We start from the raw sequence: 19,327 nt of genomic DNA, 5'->3' as shown, positions 1-19,327 counted from the left end.
TCTCAGAAAGGGAAAAAGAGGCAAGGTGGGTGCAAAGTTGCTTTTCAGCAGAATTACAGAATGCATATGGAAATATAATTTGACTTAATGCTCTTTTATTTAACCACGAAATTATGAGAACTGTGCTATAAAAGTTACTTGCTACTCTCCTTTTTCTTTCTTCTGAGGGAGAGGTGCAGAAGGGGCCTTGGGGGCCTGGTGTGAGGCTACTGTGCCTGTAGGGGTCTCCATCTGGGTAGTGAGGTGGCATACGCCTTTCCATCACCAAAGAGAAAGGCTGTTCTCACCCTAGCTGTCAAAATATTTGGCTTATTATATTCCTGGAATTAATGGAAAAAAAGAAAAAAGCTGTTTTGCTGCTTAGTTGAAAATGTTTAGTCACAAATGGTTTTTAGAAGGGATTTTGGAGGGTGGGATATTTTTTAAAAATCCATTGGCATTTCCCAGGATAACCCAAAAGGCATACAAAGAAGGTCTTGGTCCAGATCTGATAGAAACCCACTATTTATAAGGTTGCCTTGTTCATTAGAATCTAGTCTGTAATTAGATATAAGGTAATGGAAATACTATATGCAACAAATAACTAGTTATAAAATGAGGTTGGATATACATGTTGCTTTTGCATGTTGGATATGCGACAAAAAACTAGTTATAAAATGAGGTTGATGTACATGTTGCTTTTGCTTAATTTTGAAAATTAAGGGCAGCATTTTATGTTTTTATGTTTTTCTAACTTTATGTTATTCTAACTTTATTTTTATTTTTTAGTGTTCTTTAAAAAATGTTTACTTTGAGAGAGTGAGTGGGGAAGGGGAAGGGGCAGAGAGTGAGGTGAAGAAAGAGAATCCCAAGCAGGCTCTGTGCTATTAGCTCAGAGCCCAATGTGGGGCTTAATCCCATGACCCTGGGATCATGACCTGAGCCCAAATCAAGTCAGATGCTCAACGACTGAGCCACCCAGGTGCCCCTATGTTATTCTACCTTTAAATGTTATATGTTAAAGTGAAGTCTTTGTAAATGTATTGAAGGACTCTCTATCCAGCATATTTCTCTAGCGTGGATCTTATTTAAAACTTTTAGGATAAAGTTAATTACTATTCAACTAAGTATTGTCTTCCTAGTGTTTGTCCAAGTGATGTTTTTAGGCTTAATAAAAGTCAGAATGATACAAACCTAATTCTCAAGCTTTAATAGTTAAAGCAAATGTCAGCAGAATCTTGAAATATTTGTTGGATTTTGTCTTTCCCCCACATCCCATCCGTTCTCATTCCCACAGTTGTAACCATGGGGAAATGCTAAGATGAGGGATGTACTCATCCTTGTTTTGGTTGAGACACACGAATTTGCTTGGCATTTCCTAAGAGCCTCTTCTTACAATGTGTCCAGATCTGGAGTGATCATCAGCCTGGAGTCCATGGTTAGGCTTTGGGGGATCTTTTCAGGGGATCTTAAAACAATGGATGTATGAATCAAATATTTTGAGGATTGCCATCTAATGTTTTAATACGGGGGAATATCATTTAAATTTTTTTCAATGTTTATTTATTTTTGAGAGAGAGAGAAAGAGAGACAGAATGTGAGTGGGGGAGAGGCAGAGAGTGAGAGGGAGACAGAATCTGAAGCTCTGAGCTGTCAGCACAGAGCCTGACATGGGGCTTGAACTCACGAACCGTGAGATCATGACCTGAGCCGAAGTCAGACGCTTAACCGACTGAGCCACCCAGGTGCCCCTGGGGGAGTATCACTTAATTAAAGTTGGTATCAGATTAAATAAAATATTAAGTCTTAGAAAAAGAAGTATGACATAGAATTGGAAATTCTAAGTTCTACATTAGCTCTATGAGCATCTGATTTGGACAGGGTAATTAACTTATCAGAATAAGGAGCATATATTTTTAGCCACAGGGAAGAGAGGTTTCTGTAGCTCTCAGCAGTGACCTGTTTTTCCCACAGGCCTGGGCAGATGATGTGGAGCGGTTTCAGAAAATATTCAGACACCCACGTCATGTGCTGCTGAAGGTGGTTGCTGGCAACCATGACATTGGCTTCCACTATCAGTAAGTAGTTCAGTGAAGCATTGCATCCTGAGGGCTCTCGTTAACTGTAACTTTAAACCTACCATTCTGGTGAAAGCCTTACTTATGCTGTGTGAGGGACATTTGTTGCCCTTGAATGATGTAAGCCCAGGAGCATAAACTCCACAAGGGCAAAGATTTTTGTCTTGGCACTTGTACACCCTTAACAAATCTCTGTTGAATAAATGATTTGTATGTGCCCTTGGGGGATTCTGACTTGAAACTTACATTTAATGACCAATTGTTTTCTTTGGGACTCAGAAAACAAGACCATTTACACTTTTGTAAATGGCATTTATATAGTGCTTATGATGTGCCAGCCTGTTTTAAGCACTTTACTTCCTTATAGTAACTCATTTAATCTTTCTGATGGTCCTGCTATTTTAACCATTGTGCTGGTGAGGAAACTGAGGCTCTGGGGACTAAGTCACTTGCCCCAGTCAGTGGTGGAGCTGAGATTTGTACATGATAGCCTGGGCCAGCTGGAGCTCTCACCTCAAAAAGCTAGTCCGGCACTCAAATCCTGAGTTATTTCTTGTGTTTATGCTGAGTCTGAAGAGGTGCTAAGATGGCTTGCTCTGAAAAATGTTTCTTTTTACAATTGAATGTAGGATGAGCACATACAAAATAAAACGATTTGAGAAAGTTTTCAACCCTGAAAGGCTGTTTTCTTGGAAAGGAATTAAGTGAGTATTATTTGTGAATTAAAAAAAAAATTTTAACGCTCATTTATTTTTGAGAGACAGACAGATACAGAGCATGAGTAGGGGAGGGGCGGAGAGAGAGAGGGAGACACCGTATCTGAAGCAGGCTCCCAGGCTCCGAGCTGTCAGCACAGAGCCTGATGTGGAGCTTGAACTCATGAACTGTGGGATCATGACCTGAGCCAAAGTCTGACACTTAACCAACTGAGCCACCCAGGCACCCCTATTTGTGAATTCTTAAGAAGCTCTTCAGTCCTTGGAAACTTAATTTTTTAAGGGAACTGTCTTCGCCTGCCACACCGGGCTCTGTGTGGCGTGGTTTACGGTTTCTGATGAAGGCACCACAGGCCTCATCCTGCCTGACGGTCACTGTCAGAGTCACCAGCCTGGTGGACCAGCCAGTCTCTGACTTTGCCTAGCCACCGAGGGCATCGTCTTCCTGTGTGCCGTGTCTCTGGGTGATAGAGATTCCATCAGGCCACTTTGTAGAGGAGTATATTTCATTTGTTCAAAATGTACTTGTTTCCCTTTATAAAGGATACTATTGACATCATGTTATCCCAGGATTGGGTGCAGGTGTGTCCACTGTACTGTGTAGCTGTGTGCCCCATCCCCACGCCCATCAGCCTTGATCTGTGGACCAAAGTGTCCCAGCCCTTTTGTCTGACCACAAATGAGCACCTGCTCTCCTTCTGCATGGCCATTTTCGTGCTGTGTCTGGACCCTGTCGAGTCCGTGTGTATGTTTGCAGCACAGTGGATGAGACCATATATGGTGTTCTAGTTGCAGACCTAGTGGAGAGAAAAAAGGTGGGAGAGGAAGGCTCTTCCTCTTTAGGTCATGGCCCCCATGGGTTTCCAGCACTTGTGACTTTGGCCGTGATAGCTCACTGGGCCCGTCTCAAGAGATGATCTGTGACACTCCCAGAGACCAGGTCGGGGGTTCTCTACAAATGCTCGCTCTTTCCCTCCCTTTGCCCATAGGACTAAGTTTCTAGTAGCGTCCTTTCCTGAGTTATATGAAGACTTGACATAGTTGTAGTTCTTTTTCCCTAGGGAGTAGAGTTTAGGAAACTTGAAGTGCACATATTTCAGATCGTTTAGTTAGCTCCTTCTCACTAAAATTCTTTAAATTTCAAGCAATCTTTACTGACAGGTGCCTTCTTTGAGCCCAGTTGATACGTGTGTAGGAGATGAAAGCGTATTTAATGGGAGTCTATAAAAATATAATTAAGGTAAAGTGGTTGTAAAGGGCAACCAAAACTGACTTTATCATCATCCTAATTTGGGATTATCCATACCAGTTAGCTGTGACCTGCAAACCCCCTCCCACCCTGCCTTGTTTTCTGCGTGCACAGATGTTAGCAAATGTTGCCTGTGGTTTGCTTTATGTAATAATAACAGTATCTAACCTTTACCGAGTACTTCCTAGTGGCAGGCTTGGTGGTAGTATTTCATTCCGTCCCTACCACAAGTCAGTGGAATGGGTGTGCTCTTATATCCCTGTCTTTTCACGTGGTCAGATGCGAGGCTCAGTGGTAGTCTGACCTCAGAGCTTCTGTAATCTGGGATTTCTGAAAGTTCAAGGTTAAAAATCTTCTTATGATGTCTTAGACTCCACTCCCAGTATACTGCTGTTTTGTTTTCTTAACTCAACTCGTACCTAAAAACGTAGATTAGTCGAGTGGAGATTTAAAGCTGTTCTGGAGCATGTTTCTTCACACTATGGGTGCTTTCCTTTTGCTTCATGGGAACAGCATTGTGAGAAGACAGTACACGGGAAGCCCAGTGGCCCTGACTCTCTGCCTCCTCCCTCTGTCTCAGTTTTGTGATGGTCAACAGTGTTGCCCTGGAAGGGGATGGCTGCAACCTTTGCTCTGAAGCAGAAGCTGAAATTATCGACATTTCTCACAAACTGAATTGCTCCCGAGAGGTAGGAGAGCATCTGAATGCACAGGTGCTTCTGTTCTGGCATCTTCTGCGGTGTGGTTGCTGCACTTTGTGTTTTGTCCACCTCTCAGTTCCCTCTTCCCTTCCTGCTGGGGTTGCCGGGTTAACTGATTCCTCCCCAGCAGGAACATCACTCCAGCAGGTGCATAGATGAGCAGCCGCTGCCGGCGTCAGCCCCGGTCCTTCTGCAGGTGAGCCGGGAGAAGGTGGCTGTGCATATCTGGTGGACCAACCAGGGCCTCCTGGTCACATCTGACCGTCTCTAAATCCTGGCAGCATTTCCCCCTTTACCGGAGAAGCGATGCTAATTGCTCCGGGGACGACGCCGCACCTCTGGAAGAGCGGAACATCCCCTTTAAGGAGAGATACGATGCACTTTCCCGGGAGGCCTCACAAAAGGTTTGCTGTGGACCCCGATGCCCCCCAACAGACAGACAGATGGCTGTCACAGTTAGCCACCTGAGGGCGGAGGGCAGGGCTTTGGCAACATCAGCTTTTCCTATCACCTTTTTGTCCCTCCCGCACCCCAACCCCAGTACTTCTACTGCCTAGTATCAAGTTAATGAACATCCTCAGCTTTAAGAAACTTTATTCGAAGTTTTTTCCACCAATTTAAAGGTATTTGGAAATGTGAATGGAACTTAGAGTTAACTTTGGGGGCTTAGGATGTGCTGACTTAGATGTATTTATATAATACAAATATGTATTTATATATTACACAAATATGTATTGTATAATACTTAAATTATAATTATGATATATAAGTATATGAAAATATTTTTGTTATTTTATAAATAAAACAATGTAAATATTTATATCATATAAATACATATTTGTGTAATGTATGATATGCTGTACTATGTGATAAGATACAAATATATTTATAAAATACATTTACAAAAATATTTATAAAAATATAAAATCTGCAATGAGAAGGATAGATTTTCCCTAAAAGCTCGAACTTAACTTTTGATAGGATTTTAAGAAAAAAATGAAGCATTCTACCAAGTAGGGATTTTATATTTATGTTACTGAATATGGGCCCCGATGGGGCTCTGTCAGAGCACTAACCACCTATGCTGTCCCCCGGGTGCGGTAGCTGCTCTGGTGGCTCCGGCCGCGGCTGGTCCTGAGCGGCCACACGCACAGCGCCTGCGAGGTGCTCCACGGGGTGGCGACCATGGAGATCAGCGTGCCATCTTTCAGTTGGAGGAACAGAAACAACCCCAGTTTCATCATGGTAATGTGGACGTTTATTTTCATCTGAAAGCTTTCATATAAGTATTGACATCAACACAGTAATCAACTATTTAATTGCTGCGATCCGTAAACACATACAAAAGCTGTAAATACAAACTTCCCCTGCTCCACACGTGCACTTAGTTTGATACACTGACCCCTGTCTAAACACCTCCCTGGGGACAAATAAACATGGCATTGCTCCTGTGTGGGGGGCGGGGGGCATCTTACAGAGTGTTTCCTCTCCAGGGACAGCACTGTTCTCAGGTCTGAGGCTCTGCGTTTTTAATTTTCTAAGGAAACAGGATCATGTCTTCATTAGCTATACTCCATCATCTTGTCTTAGGTTCCAAACGTGCCCATTTGCTCTGGCAGAAAAAGGCTACGGCTCTTGTAAGTTGGCTCAAGATGTTTCAATTAGTGGCCACCTGGTGTTTATTTTACCCAGGTCATAATGCTTTTATGTCAGGTACTTTTACTTCATGAAAAGGTGGGGAAACCCTCATGTTTTCAGATTCAGAGTAAACGAAACCATTCCCCAGTGTCATTCCGCACAGCAAACATGTCTACAGAAAAACCCATTGAGGTGCCCCTGGCACATGCATTTCTGGGTAACAGGTTGCTTACTTTAGCATCGAGTGCCATGAGAAATGGCCTTGTAGTCACTCCGCATTTCTCAATGGCCACTTACATAGATCTCCATGCCTCTTGTATCTCTGGCACGTATGCCCACTGCACTTTAGAGGAACCCATTGTGCCGGGGACTGGTTTCAACGGAGAGGTCAGCTCCACTCGGCACATTGGGAGCCTCCACGTTGTGTCTCCGATCAGTGCTTGGGGTGGGTGGCTGGCTCGTGGAAGCTGTGCCCCACAGTCTCAGGGGAGGAGAGCCACTTCCTGGCCTCACCTGAGGGGACCAAGAAGGCTGCGTCTCCTGTTTTGTCTAAGACTGGTGTGTTGGTGCTGCAGCGGGGCTCTCACTGCAGCATCACTATTCTCATTTCCTTTCCAGGGCATGTTGACCCCCACAGAGTACGCCCTTGCCAAGTGCTACCTCCCCTACGAGAACACCGTTCTGGCCACATACTGTGTAGCAATTGGGTTCCTTGTGGTCCTCATGTTAGCTCACTTTAAGCTCCTAGCCTCGCCTCTTCTCTTTGGTTGGAACTTGCTCAGAAAACTTAAGACAACGTAAAGCGCAGGAGACGCTTTTGCATTTCGTCACAAATAACAAAGGCAGGAAAACTGAACTCTGGGTAGTGCTCATGTGAGAAGGGGACAAAGGGGGTGGCGGTCTTTACACCCATCACAGGAACTGTAAATCACGGATGCGAACTCCTGCAAGGATAAATAGTTGACTGTACTGTTCTCATGCTATAACAATGGAACGTGTACTCTACAACAAGTCTGTTTTCTCATTTTATCAAATATATGTATAACCAAAGATCGTGTCTGTACAATATGTAAAAGCTATTAAAGTCTCACTTGCATGCACTATGCTGTCTGTTCTTCCCCAAGATGGAGCCGGCACCTGGGATTATGTGCGCACAAACACTGGGCTTGCTTCTGTCCCCCTACGAAGTGGGCCTCAGACTCCTATATATTATAAAGCTATGCACTTAAAATAAAAGTACAGACGCCACAAGCAGGAATATATTGTTTTCACAGACTTTTGTGCTTCTGTGCTCATTATGGAATCAGATTTTTAGCTAAGTGTAATTTTCTCTCCAGCAGGCCAAGCTGTTACATCTGAATTTAATGTCTGTCCGTGATCAAAAGAAACCTGACAAAGAGCTGGGAAGGGGCTTTTGGTACTTAAAAATAAACATGTCTCGATAATTTGAAACCAGGTAAAATGTGTTCTTTTCCAAGAGTCCAACTCTGTGTTTGAAGAGGAAGTTGAGTTACTGCTGAGTGATAACATATATAACAGTATGTAGCTTTTGCTTTTTGTGCATACGGGGGTGTATGTGGCTCTTCGGTTCACATTTTATGTGGAAAGTGCAATGGAAACACAGTAATTTCTACTTTATGTGTCTTTATGTGTCTCATTTCAGATCAGGGTTTTATGAAACAGGGAAGAGAGGTCCAGGAATTTAGGGATGCTGACATAAACGGTGTGCTTCTTACACTGACTATCTACAAAGTTATCCTTTCATTCATGGAAAAGTAGTATTTCAGTCTGGATGCATTTTTTCGTCTTTCTTTTTTTTAGTCTGGATGCATTTATAAAGGATTACAGAATGCCTACTCATAGAGTAAACTTGACAATACTAAAGACTAAAAGGAAATGAAGTCATGTCAGCGAGGCTGTCACCTCTGGGTTTGTATTGTTGAAATCCACCTTTGGACATCTTTGCAGATTATCTCGCACCTAAGGCAACGACCCTCAAAGTTGTGGCTGTGGGTAGAATATGAAGCATCACCGCTATCGTGATTCTTGCTTTCTAGATACTGCGCTGTACGATAACTTCTGACGCTGCATTTACAAATCTTTCGAGTGTGAGAAACAGCCATATATTTTGACTTTGTCTTCCAAATAAAGGTTGTGTAATATTTCTTCTTGAGAGCAGGCAAATGGAGATGCCATCCTTTGACTCTCTTGGGCTGGACACGAACACGGACACCTCTGTCATCTTCTTGCTCTTTGTTTACACTGGAAGCTGTGGCCCAAGTAAGTGGTTCGAAAACTTTGACTAAAGGGAATGGTTGACCTATTTCCACTCAGGGAACTTGTAAAAAGTCTTTAAATAGGAAAATAATCAAAAGACATATTGTCTGGAGAAAAAAAATCCTTGGTTCTTGAAAAGCTTGTGATGTTGGTACAGAATTATTTGTAAGAGGTGAATGATTAATGTGGATAATTTATATATATATGCATATATATATTTAATCAAAGATATTTTTAAAAGCACTAACCTGAAGAATATCCTAAATTCTACACACACCATTCTCTTTTTTAGAGCAAGCAGCAGGTAATGTTGACATTTAGCGGTTCAGCACGATAAAAACACGTTTCTTTTACAGATACAGCCTGATCGAGGCACAAAGATCTACAAGGATTTTTGAGTAATTATAGAAAATAATATTACATTTTGTGGTCTGTACAGTTATAATAAACCAGCAGTAAAACAACAAGAATATATGAAGGGAGACTCTTGTCCAAGCATATCACACTCTAGAGAATCATGTGTAGACAGGACACACTTTGCAGTGGTGAATGTAGTAGGTTGTCTGCTCAGAGTAGGTCTAACTTAATGCCTGAGGTTGGCAGCGACTCAGATATGATTGAAACGGGTTTCTCTCCACCCTGTGACTTGGGGTCTAGCCTCGCTCCTGGGCCAGTGCAGCTCGGGAGAGGTGGCCACTTGCCCACGCATGTGGCTCACTGCCTCATACCCCTGCCACTGCAATCATGCCTGATAAGCCAGAAAAAAGTGCCATTTCTCCCCCCTTTATCAAGTTCCTGCCGAATCAAGAAATCACTGAATGGATGACTGAAAGGGGCCCTCACCCAGAGGGGTTTCACTGCAGCACCACCCAAGTGAGAGTGCTGGTTTGCAGCGACACAAATTGGTGGGGGTGGGGAGGCTGTGGAAGGTTGTGTTCAGTGAAAACGAAAGCTACAAACCAAACCTGAGGGGAACAGAGGTAGCCAGAGGCTTGGTGGTCACACAGGTCAGAACAGGACAGGGCGGCAGCTGGATGAAACCGGGAACTCCCTACTTTCTACCATGGCTTGGGGCTGACAGACAATCCTGGAATAAATGTTCCACCTGGTGGGGTGGCCAAGGGAGGAGAGGCAGGTGGAGAGAAGGTGCCAGAAGGCGCACCCACCTGCCCCAGGGCTGCCTCACAAGAGTTCGTACTGTTTGAGGTGCATCCTCTGGATGATGTCACGGCAGTCATTGAACACTCTGCGAATGTTCTCGGTGTCCACGGCACAGGTGAAGTGTGGGTAGCAGTAATGTTTGCCGTCCCCTGTCGCTGTGCTGATCCTCTGGAAAAAAAAAAAAAAAGCCATCTATGCTGTGGGACCCTGACCACCACGCCCAGGGGTACATGGGAACACTGCTGCTACTCCATTAATTCTTGGAGAAGAATTTGGGCAATACTTTGATCAAAGACAAGAGGAGCTGGGATTGTGACTGTTTTAATACTGAATACCCTGCTGGAAACTCAAAGAACGTCACACTTACCTCTGGCCACAGAAGCTTAGTGTTCAGTTGAGAGAGGACATATATTTAAAAGACAGCCTCTCAGGGGTGCCTGGGTGGCTCTCAGTCGGTTAGGCATCCGACTTCAGCTCAGGTCATGATCTCACAGTTCGTGAGTTCGAGCCCCGCGTCAGGCTCTGTGCTGACAGCTCACGGCCTGGAGCCTGCTTCGGATTCTGTGTCTCCCTCTCTTTCTCTACCCCTCCCCCACTCATGCTCTGTCTCTCTCTGTCTCTCAAAAATAAATAAACATAAAAAAATGTTTTAAAAAATAAATAAATAAAAGACAGCCTCTCAAAGAAGTCAGGGTAGAATTTTCCGGAAATAATGTCAGTCCCACACCAGCACTGTCCAATGGAACTTTTTGCACTAATGGAAATGTTCTGTATTTCCCCTCTTCTTACGGGAGCCACTATCACTAACTGACGCAACAGAGACTGGAGTTTTAGTTTTATTTAATTTTAATTAATTTAAATTTAAATATCCACATATCACTAGTGGTTCCACGTGGATGGCTCATCCGTCCTACTGAGCCCTCCTCCACGTAACAACTTGAGCATTTCCTGGGGCAGGGTTGGGGGGGTCCCCTGGTTAGCAGTGGGAGGCTTCATGGGCTTTCTCCCACAGGAGAAAAAACATGACTGATGAGGATTCAGAAGGACATCTTGGAGGGATACGTCATGTGCATTGGGAAGTCAGGTGGGGCAGTGTGGAGACAGGCTGCCATGGGCTGAATGGTGTTCTCCCCCACCAATTCCTGTGGTGAAGCTCTAACCCCCAGCACCTCTGAGTGTGACTGTATTTGGAGATAGGATCTCTTTTTAAAGAGGTAATTACGGGGCACCTGGGTGGCTCAGTCGGTTAAGTGTCCGACTTCGGCTCAGGTCATGATATCGTGGTCTGTGAGTTCAAGCCCCACATCGGGCTCTGTGCTGCAGCTCAGAGCCCGGAGCCTGCTTCGGATTCTGTGTCTCCCTCTTTCTGCCCCTCTCCCGCTCCCTCTCTCTCTCCCTCCTTCTCAAAAATAAATAAGCAGTACAAAAGAAAAAAGATAAGTTAAAATGTGGTCATATGGGTGAGCCCAAACCCAGTAAGGCTGGTGTCCTCATAGGAAGAGGGGAGATTGGGACACACACACACACACACACACACAGGAAAGGCCATGTGGCGACACAATGAGAAGGTGAACATCCATAAGCCGAGGAGAGAGGCCTCAGGAGAAACCAACCCTGTCGACATCTTGATCTCAACTTCTAGCCTCCAGAACGGTAAGAAAATAATGTGTTAAGCCCCCAGTCGGTGGTGCTTTGTTATGGCCTCTCCAGCCAGCGAATGTAGAGGTCACATGGAGCTTTCTTCATAGGTGCCCACAGGGATCCCCGGACGTCCTCCTCGTCCCCCCTCCCATCCCCTTTCTTGCAAAGCATCTTGGGAATCAAGATGAGACCCCTGCTGGGCTGGGTTAAAGATGTTCATCAGGTTATGAACCTCCTCCTGGGAGCACAGACTTATTTTTAGCAATAGGATTCTCTTGAGCAATTATAATTTTTAAAAAACTTAAGGACACTGAAACGTGTAGGGTAGGTATCTTTATAGCCCTAGAACATGGGGAGCAAGAGCCGTGTCACACGGAGTGGGCGAATAAGTAACAGGCTTTCTTCTGTAATGATCTGACCAGTCTGTCCCCGCCTGGGGCAACAAGAATGTCAGGCAGAGTCATTACAAAGGTAGTGGCCGTCTGCTTATCTCTAAACACACTGATTTTCACTTTAAATGACAGCAATAAGCTTGTCAAGGAAAACTGGGCAGTTCCAGACTGTGCTTGATTGGGTCCCCTGGCTTTGCCCATCTCTGACGTCCCCTGTCAGGAGATGATGTTCAAGGTAAAAGAAATCAGAGGGGAGCTCATACAACAATACCAGAAAGAGAAGCCCGATTAAAGCATACAGGCTTCTAACAGATGCCTAAGGCATCAAGACACAGGGTGCCACTCACGCTTACCACCTGCTTTAAAAGGTCTGGTGACACTTGCCCCGGAGGACTCTCTGGCCCAGGTCTGGGCGTGGGCTTGCAGGTGGTTTCCAGTGTGAGGGACAGGACCACTTGACGGTGACTAGGGGAACACGGGGGGCTGACCACCTGGCCTTCCCTCCTCCTGGCTCCTGGTCCCTTTCGTTCTGAGTTCCTCCTGCTCTGGGGATGAGTTGGGCCTCCCCGTCGTGGGAGGAAGTGACCCTGGTGGTCCTTGCCCTCCTCATGCGATGACAGTTGAGAATGCTCAGATAGCATGTGGCTCTTTCTTACAGAGGGGTCTATCTCATTATGCCCTTGCCATTCTCTCCCCAAGCCCACCTTTACCTCCTCAAGGCCAGGTCCCCCCACAGACCTCTCCCTCTCCATGTACGGCCTCTATTCCCCACCCCGTCTCAGAGCCTTCTATCACCAAAGTTATTGTTTCGCCCGAATTTGCTCCCGTCCAGATTCGATACTGTTAACCATTTCTGTAACCTGCCCCGTTGCCTTCTAGGTCTGGGGTTAGGGCTTCCAACTGAAAACTCCTCCCACGACTTACTGGCCCAGGCAAATTCCACCATAAAAAAAACCTAAATCAATAACCCCTAGGCGTTTATTTCCCTGACTTGCAAACTGCATACAAGCCAGATTTCGCCCATTGTTAGAGAATCAAAGGTTTCTTCCCAACATCAAATGGTGGTGGCACGGCCATTCATTTGGGAGGGGGGAGCTCTGTTTCTAATCTTTAAATGCCTCATAGGCACACTTAGTTAACTTTTAGTCCTCATTAGGACAGCTTTTTGTGTGTTTTTATATTTTATGGTCTTGCAAGATGTTCCTCCAAAAGGAAGCCTGTGATAAACTACAAACCGATTTACCTTATCCAAGAGATTCACAAGGCACACGGGCATAGCAAAGGTTCTAGAAAGTCTGACAACGGAGAAACCTGTCTCACTTGATTTATTTCCCAGATTTACTCCTTGCAGAGCCCTTTCCCTGTGCTACCTGTTAACCTCCTGGGGAATACTGTTCCTCAGAACTCACCCTGGGGACTTGACTTCTTATCCTTGTTACTTTCTCACTCAGTATAAGATTTCAGGAGGCAACCGATGGGGGACGGTGGTGGGAATAGGATAACGAGGTTCCCCTGAGGAGTCAGGAAGGCACCTGATCCCCGTGGAAATGTCAGGCAGACTGTGGGACCGTCCCTGCTGCCCACTGGGCCGATTGTCACCTCTCCAGAAGCACACAGTCCACGTATATACAATTCTTTCACTTTTTATGTAAATTTGAAATCATCTCAAAATAAAAAGTTAAAAAAAAAAAAAGAGAGATCTGAATTTTTCTGAATGTCTGAATTAGCCTCTTATTGGTGAGTGAATGTAAGGGGGAGGGGCACCCAGTGTGGGTGCTGGTATTTCAGACTCTGCTAAAGGCTTCTTTCCTTTTAGGAAAACACAAGTGAACACAGTCTGGTGGGGGTCTCGGTGCCATTCTCTGGGGCCTTGTGCTGTGCTCCTTGTTTTCCCTTGGGCGCTGTGTGATCTGAGGTGAAAAGCCCCACCTCTCTGAACCCCAGTATGGTCAGTGGTGAGATGAAGTAATAATTCCTTCGCCTCTCATAATTTGGGTGGAGATTAAATCAGATCATGAAAGGGTAAGTGATATGCAAATTGCAAAGAACAATACAACTCTAAGGAGGTAGGAAAGCGAAGAATAAAACTGCTTACCAAAAACAGGTCTCGGATAAAGAACTTGGCTCTTGTAACTTTGGGATCTTCTCCTGCATCTGGTGTTGCTGTAAAAATTACAAGTGGAATTTTGTTTAGGTGATGAGAATACAACTCTATGGAAAATGGAAGAGGAATTACAAAGTAGGGCTGCGGTGCACTCACAGCACTAAAAGACACTCAGAGCAAAGCAGAAAGCTGAAATGTAACTTTATTTCTCTCATTTAGCAGCTGATGAAAGTTTTGGTTTTGTTTCTGATGATGGGGGATGACTCCCACTCAGAGAAAATGAAAGCATGCCACTGAACACTGACCAATCCCACAGCTGCCATCCCCTTCAGAGCTCCCTTGAGAGAGAAGGTTCCAGGGGCTGTGGTTTTAGCAGTGGTTGTGCTCATCCGGTCTGCATTCTCTTAGCCTTGTTCCCGGGAGACCCTCCCCTTCACTGTTCCTACCACGGAGCCCTTCTGTGAAATTGACTGTAGTAACCTGATTCTTCTCCCATGCAGATTCCAAGTTCCTAAAATCTCGGCTTCCCTGCATGGTCTCATCGCTCTTTCCCTTCTCTATTGCAACTACTATGATTATATGATTATTCACGCGGAGCAGGTGATGGGGAATTCTACAGGTGCTGAGTCTGCCCTGATCTGGAGACCTGCCATGCTTGACCCAGGGCAGGTGCCTGGGCAGGTGCAGAAGGGAGGGAGGAGCAGGCAGAGAGAGGAGCACAAGATCCACTGAGGGTGTGTGTGGGAGGAGCACAGGATCCACAGAGGGTTGAGGGTTTGGAGCACAGGATCCCCTAAATGTGTGTGGGAAAGGAGCACAGGATCCACGGAGGGTTGTGGTGGGGAACCTAGTTTGTAATATTTTCTGGCCGGGTCACGTGTGGCCTCAGCTTGTGGTGAGATTAAGTCTGTGTTGGTAGGGATCGCAAGTAGAGTTGTGGTTGTGTTTCAGAAAGATTTTGGCAGCAATCCAAAGACCGTTCTGGAAAGTTGAGTGAGCAGAGTAAGCAAGCCTGGGCAGGATGCTACCTTGACCAGATCCGGAACTGAGAAGAGGGGAAGGAGGGCCCGGACCAAGACAGAGAGGAGGGAGAGCACATGACAGTGGACGCTTCAGTGTTGACTGTCCAGAGTGTGGGGATGGGAGCCTGGCTTGCCGAGGGCCGTAGTCCAGAGATGAGAGGGCAATGCAAGCCGAGCTCTGCTGACTTCTCTTACACCAGGGGCTCAACACCAGACTGGCCAACGTTAGCACAAGGATGAAGAATTTTCTTCACTTCTTATCTAAGTTTCTAGGACAGTCCCTTTCATTCTGCTTTATCTTGCTGGGGGTTCAAATTTTAGGAAGTGGTAGCATTTCACTGCCAATGAACCCCTCCTACAAGGTGGGCCGAGAACCGAGGAGCCGCAGTTGGAAACGGGGTGTACCCCGGCCCAGGGCTTTAGCACTGAGAGCCCCCTGCCCCTGAACCCCGCACCTGGTCGCCAGGCCATCCTACTGGTAGCCAAAGTCATTGCTGGGCCGTGGTGGCTGGAAGGGTGGGCTTGGGCATGAAGGTTCAGAGGCTGCCTCGTTCTGGCAAGCTCTACCTGAGTGACCTTGAACGACTGACTACCTCTAGCAGCTCACTTTCCACAGGAAAACATGCAAATAACAAACTTCCGTGTAGGGTTACAGTGAGAGTCAAGGTCGATGTAAAGGGCTGACACAGTGCCAAGTTCAGGACAGACCCAGCCAAGACACCAAGAGAGAGTACTTAATAGACACACACCCAAAAGTGCCCTGTCTTCTCCTGCACAGTTTGAATGGAAAGTCAAACCCCGACAAATGGAATCCTAAATAGGACATTTTAACACTCTAGCATTTGAAGGTGGGGGCAGCAGTCCGGAGAGCTGATGCAAATTAATTGAATTTCCTAAATTTTCATCACATCTGTTGGAACTACAGTTACAGGGCTAATGAAAAAATAACCAAATTTTTTCCTGAATCAGAACTGGTTTTGAAATCTTACCATCTTCAGGAACAGTATAATTTGCATACTCTGGGAAATAATCTTCAATTTTTGATTTCCCCGCCAAGACTTTTTCTGCCAGCATATCCTGTTTGTTCAAGAACAAGATGATAGAAATGGTCCGTAACCACCTGAAAAGAGAAATAAACATACAAACTTCACATCCGCTAGTACGTGAAAGTACCTCTAACAGAGGAGGTACTCAGTGAAAAGAACAGCATTTCCATCTTCCTGAAATGTACAGGATCTAGAATGATTTGATGTACCAATCTTGTGGACCCCCACTCCATCTGGATGCAAGACATTCTTATAGTAAGTAAACCTCATAATAAATAAATAGAGTTAATTTAGCAGTTCAGTATTTTCTAATTAATCTTTACTGAGAATATAAATTTACTGGTACCAAAGCTAAGGTTTATTTATGGAAAAAATACACCCGGAGTCTTACTAAGAAAGGGTCAGATAAACTAGAAGTTAGAGCGATAATAACAATAAAATACATGAGTCATTAGCTAATCACACAGAATGTAATTTGTAGCTGGCTTGAGTCAGAACAGGCCGAATTTCTCCAGAGGTGGAGCAGGTTGTTAACCAGATATCGGTCATGACCGCTGCATTGGACAAGTTAAGGGGAGGGGCTCCGTTACAGTGAAGGAAAGGTTCTCTCTCATTTTTTTCCTAAACAGACATGAGAACTGGCTTAAGATGAGCTCAGTATGCACATCAGCAAAGCCTTTGTAAATTCTGTTATTTCAAAGGAATCAAGCTGATGACTAGTGCACAGGAATCTTACTATGAATTAGAAACACAATCCATTCTTCCTCCAAGTGGAAATAGTTTTACTGTTCCTTGTTATAAAATATATAATCCTGGTAAAAATGAATTTGTAATTACAGAAAATACATAGAAAAAAATCAAATGTAATTACACACAAAGGCAACTATTAGAACTGTTATGTTTTTACTTCCAGGTTTTTTTCCTATTCTCAGACATATTTATAAAATAAGATCATGGTGTTTTTTAATCTGCTTTTTCATTGAACAGTATTGTGGTCATTTTCTCATGTGGTTGTGTGTGTGTGTGTGCTTACATATATATATTTAAATTTATATATATATATAAATTATATATAAATATATAATATGTATAAATGTAAAATTTATATATACGCTTATATAAAATTTTTTAATGACTCCAAAGTATTCCTTCATGTACCCAGTATTTCCTGACTTTTTTTCTTTCTCATTAACTGTCTCAATACTATATTACTGAGAACAAGTGTTAAACACTTGATAAATACTTTCCTGATAATCCGAATGTTTTGCAAGGTCAGCTTACGTTTCCTGTCCTCCTTGGTGATATTTCTTCTTAAATAGTTCAGAAGACACTTCGATTTTTATATAGGTATGTATCGTGTGTGTGTGTTTGCTGGGTTCCTTTCTAAAATAATCACCCCTTTGCACTAGTAGCAATTTCAAACATGATTATGCTGTGCCTTTGACCTGTAAGGGATCTTCTAGAGATCATCTAGTTATTTGTGGATGGTACTTTCTAAATTTTAAAAACCAAGCAAAACCATTTTTTAACCCTCGATATAATCTTGAGCTTTAAAAACAGATATTTAAACTTTCTTTCTTTCTTTTTTTTTTATTTTAGAGAGGGAGAGAGGGGCAGAGAGAGAAGGGGAGAGAGAATCTTAAGCAGGCTCCATGCTCAGCATGGAGCCCAACGTGGAGCTTGATCTCACAACCCTGAGATCATGACCCGAGCCGAACTCAAGAGTCAGTCACTGAACTGGCTGAGTCACAAAGACGCTCCTTAAATTTTCTTAACAGAGCACTATGAGAGCTTCATCGAGGACTACTGCCCATTTTAAGTGGGTCTATACACGAGATGGACCAAAAGAGATCCTGCTAACGGTTTTGGGTTTACCAGTAAGAAAAGAATGAATATATCTGGAGAATAAAAATGAAAGTGAGCTGAGAGGTATTTTTAATGAAAGAAAATTTGCGATCCAGAGGTGCAACTGAATTTCTTATTTTTATAACCTGTTGTTCCAGATGCTTTCGAAAAGATCCAGGGACTCTCTGAGCCTGTTGGTGTTGTTATCTTCCCGAATCACCATGTTGTAGCTGCTGCAGGCCGCAACATAAATGATAGCCGTGACATCTTTGTGGAAGAAGAGAGAAAAAGGGAAGCCCCCTAGTTAGAGAGCCACTGTGTGGTTATGATCAAGTACACGTCCAGCTGCTACTCATTTTCATCCCGTGATTATAAGAACGACTTAAAGAAGCACTGTGTGTGTGGTTGTTTCAGTAATGCACCCGTATGAGCAAATGACAAATGTAAATTTAGGATGCTTAAATTCCTTTTTTAAATTAAAAAAAATTAATGTTTATTTTTGAGAGAGAGCGAGTGGGTTAGGGGCAGAGAGAGAGGGAGACACAGAATCTGAAGCTGGCTCCAGGCTCTGAGCTGTCAGCACAGAGACCGACACGGGGCTCGAACTCACGGACTGTGAGATCCTCCCCTGAGCCGAAGTCGGACTCTTAACCTACTGAGCCACCCAGGTGCCCTGGGATGCTTAAATTCTTTATGAGATTCACATTTAAGGCATTTGATGGGTGGTCTAATCTGATTCAAAGCACAGAAATCACCGTTAAAGCACTGGATCCATTTTCTTCTCTCGTCCCTCTGGCCGCCGACATCAAACATGCTGTGGAAGAACAACAGGACACGATGACGGGGTTGGGGAGGGGGGTGTGACACCTCTGTGCTTCTTTCCTTGGCTGAGGCTCCCGGCCTGAAGCACTGCCCCATGGGTGGCCCCCGCAGACTGCTCCACTGGCTCTAAGTTTCTGCCTGACCCGGGAGTCCCCACCAAGGTGTTCCTTGGGGTCACAGCCCTCACTCTGTGGTCACCAGGCCGGCTTGGGCCCCTCTTCTCAGGGCAGCCTGTGCCGGGCATCCCCCTGCCTGAGCGGGTCCTGTGTACCTACCCAAAGGCCACTGGATCTTTCTCACCTTCTCAGGTGGCTCTGGTTCCCATGTTCCTCCCTGCCCTAAACTTACTGCAGGCCCTTTAGGGCCACAGAGTCTGTACGGACTTATCCAAAAGGACAGCGAGGCACATTTGGGATGTTTGATGTCCCAGGGCCCATGGGAGGAAGGCTGGGCTCCCCGACCCCATCAGGACGCCAGCAGACAGCCAGGGCAGGGGGCGTCCTGCCCTTGTCTCCGCAGCTGGTCTGCTCTCAACAACTTACTGAAAGTTTACTTTGTCCACTTGGAATCGGGTCTCAAAAATCCCCGATGTCAGAACTCGGCATCTGAGAAGGTCCTGAGAACAAGAAGACAAACCAAGTGGCAGCACTGTTCTT

The 19,327-nt window shown here is 44.8% G+C and overlaps 2 protein-coding genes across 8 annotated transcripts in view; one reads left to right on the top strand and one right to left on the bottom strand.

Moving 5' to 3' along the window:
• MPPE1 (metallophosphoesterase 1) overlaps nucleotides 1–7,202 on the top strand; it is a 58,559-nt gene extending 51,357 nt beyond the window's left edge. For 4 of the 6 annotated variants that reach the window (XM_049620449.1, XM_049620446.1, XM_049620448.1 and 1 more), the window contains 7 exons: nucleotides 1,954–2,057; nucleotides 2,687–2,761; nucleotides 4,603–4,711; nucleotides 4,851–4,919; nucleotides 5,005–5,127; nucleotides 5,828–5,968; nucleotides 6,980–7,202. In XM_049620449.1, the coding sequence (XP_049476406.1) occupies nucleotides 1,954–2,057; nucleotides 2,687–2,761; nucleotides 4,603–4,711; nucleotides 4,851–4,919; nucleotides 5,005–5,127; nucleotides 5,828–5,968; nucleotides 6,980–7,162 (804 nt within the window). In that variant the 3' untranslated portion in view covers nucleotides 7,163–7,202. The remainder of the gene's footprint in view (nucleotides 1–1,953; nucleotides 2,058–2,686; nucleotides 2,762–4,602; nucleotides 4,712–4,850; nucleotides 4,920–5,004; nucleotides 5,128–5,827; nucleotides 5,969–6,979) is intronic. The other 2 variants (XM_049620450.1, XM_049620451.1) reach the window with 2 other exon arrangements.
• A 101-nt stretch (nucleotides 7,203–7,303) lies between these two features.
• GNAL (G protein subunit alpha L) overlaps nucleotides 7,304–19,327 on the bottom strand; it is a 151,929-nt gene continuing 139,905 nt past the window's right edge. For both annotated transcript variants that reach the window (XM_049620443.1, XM_049620444.1), the window contains exons 7-12: nucleotides 19,214–19,287; nucleotides 18,605–18,663; nucleotides 17,996–18,116; nucleotides 15,948–16,078; nucleotides 13,928–13,995; nucleotides 7,304–9,967 (exon numbers count right to left, since the gene is read on the bottom strand). In XM_049620443.1, the coding sequence (XP_049476400.1) occupies nucleotides 9,821–9,967; nucleotides 13,928–13,995; nucleotides 15,948–16,078; nucleotides 17,996–18,116; nucleotides 18,605–18,663; nucleotides 19,214–19,287 (600 nt within the window). In that variant the 3' untranslated portion in view covers nucleotides 7,304–9,820. The remainder of the gene's footprint in view (nucleotides 9,968–13,927; nucleotides 13,996–15,947; nucleotides 16,079–17,995; nucleotides 18,117–18,604; nucleotides 18,664–19,213; nucleotides 19,288–19,327) is intronic.

This window comes from Panthera uncia (genome assembly GCF_023721935.1).
Source record: "Panthera uncia isolate 11264 chromosome D3 unlocalized genomic scaffold, Puncia_PCG_1.0 HiC_scaffold_8, whole genome shotgun sequence".
NCBI classification, from domain to species: Eukaryota; Metazoa; Chordata; class Mammalia; order Carnivora; family Felidae; genus Panthera; species Panthera uncia.
Note: the sequence above shows the minus strand (reverse complement) of the source record. Positions and strands in the feature narration are given on the sequence as shown.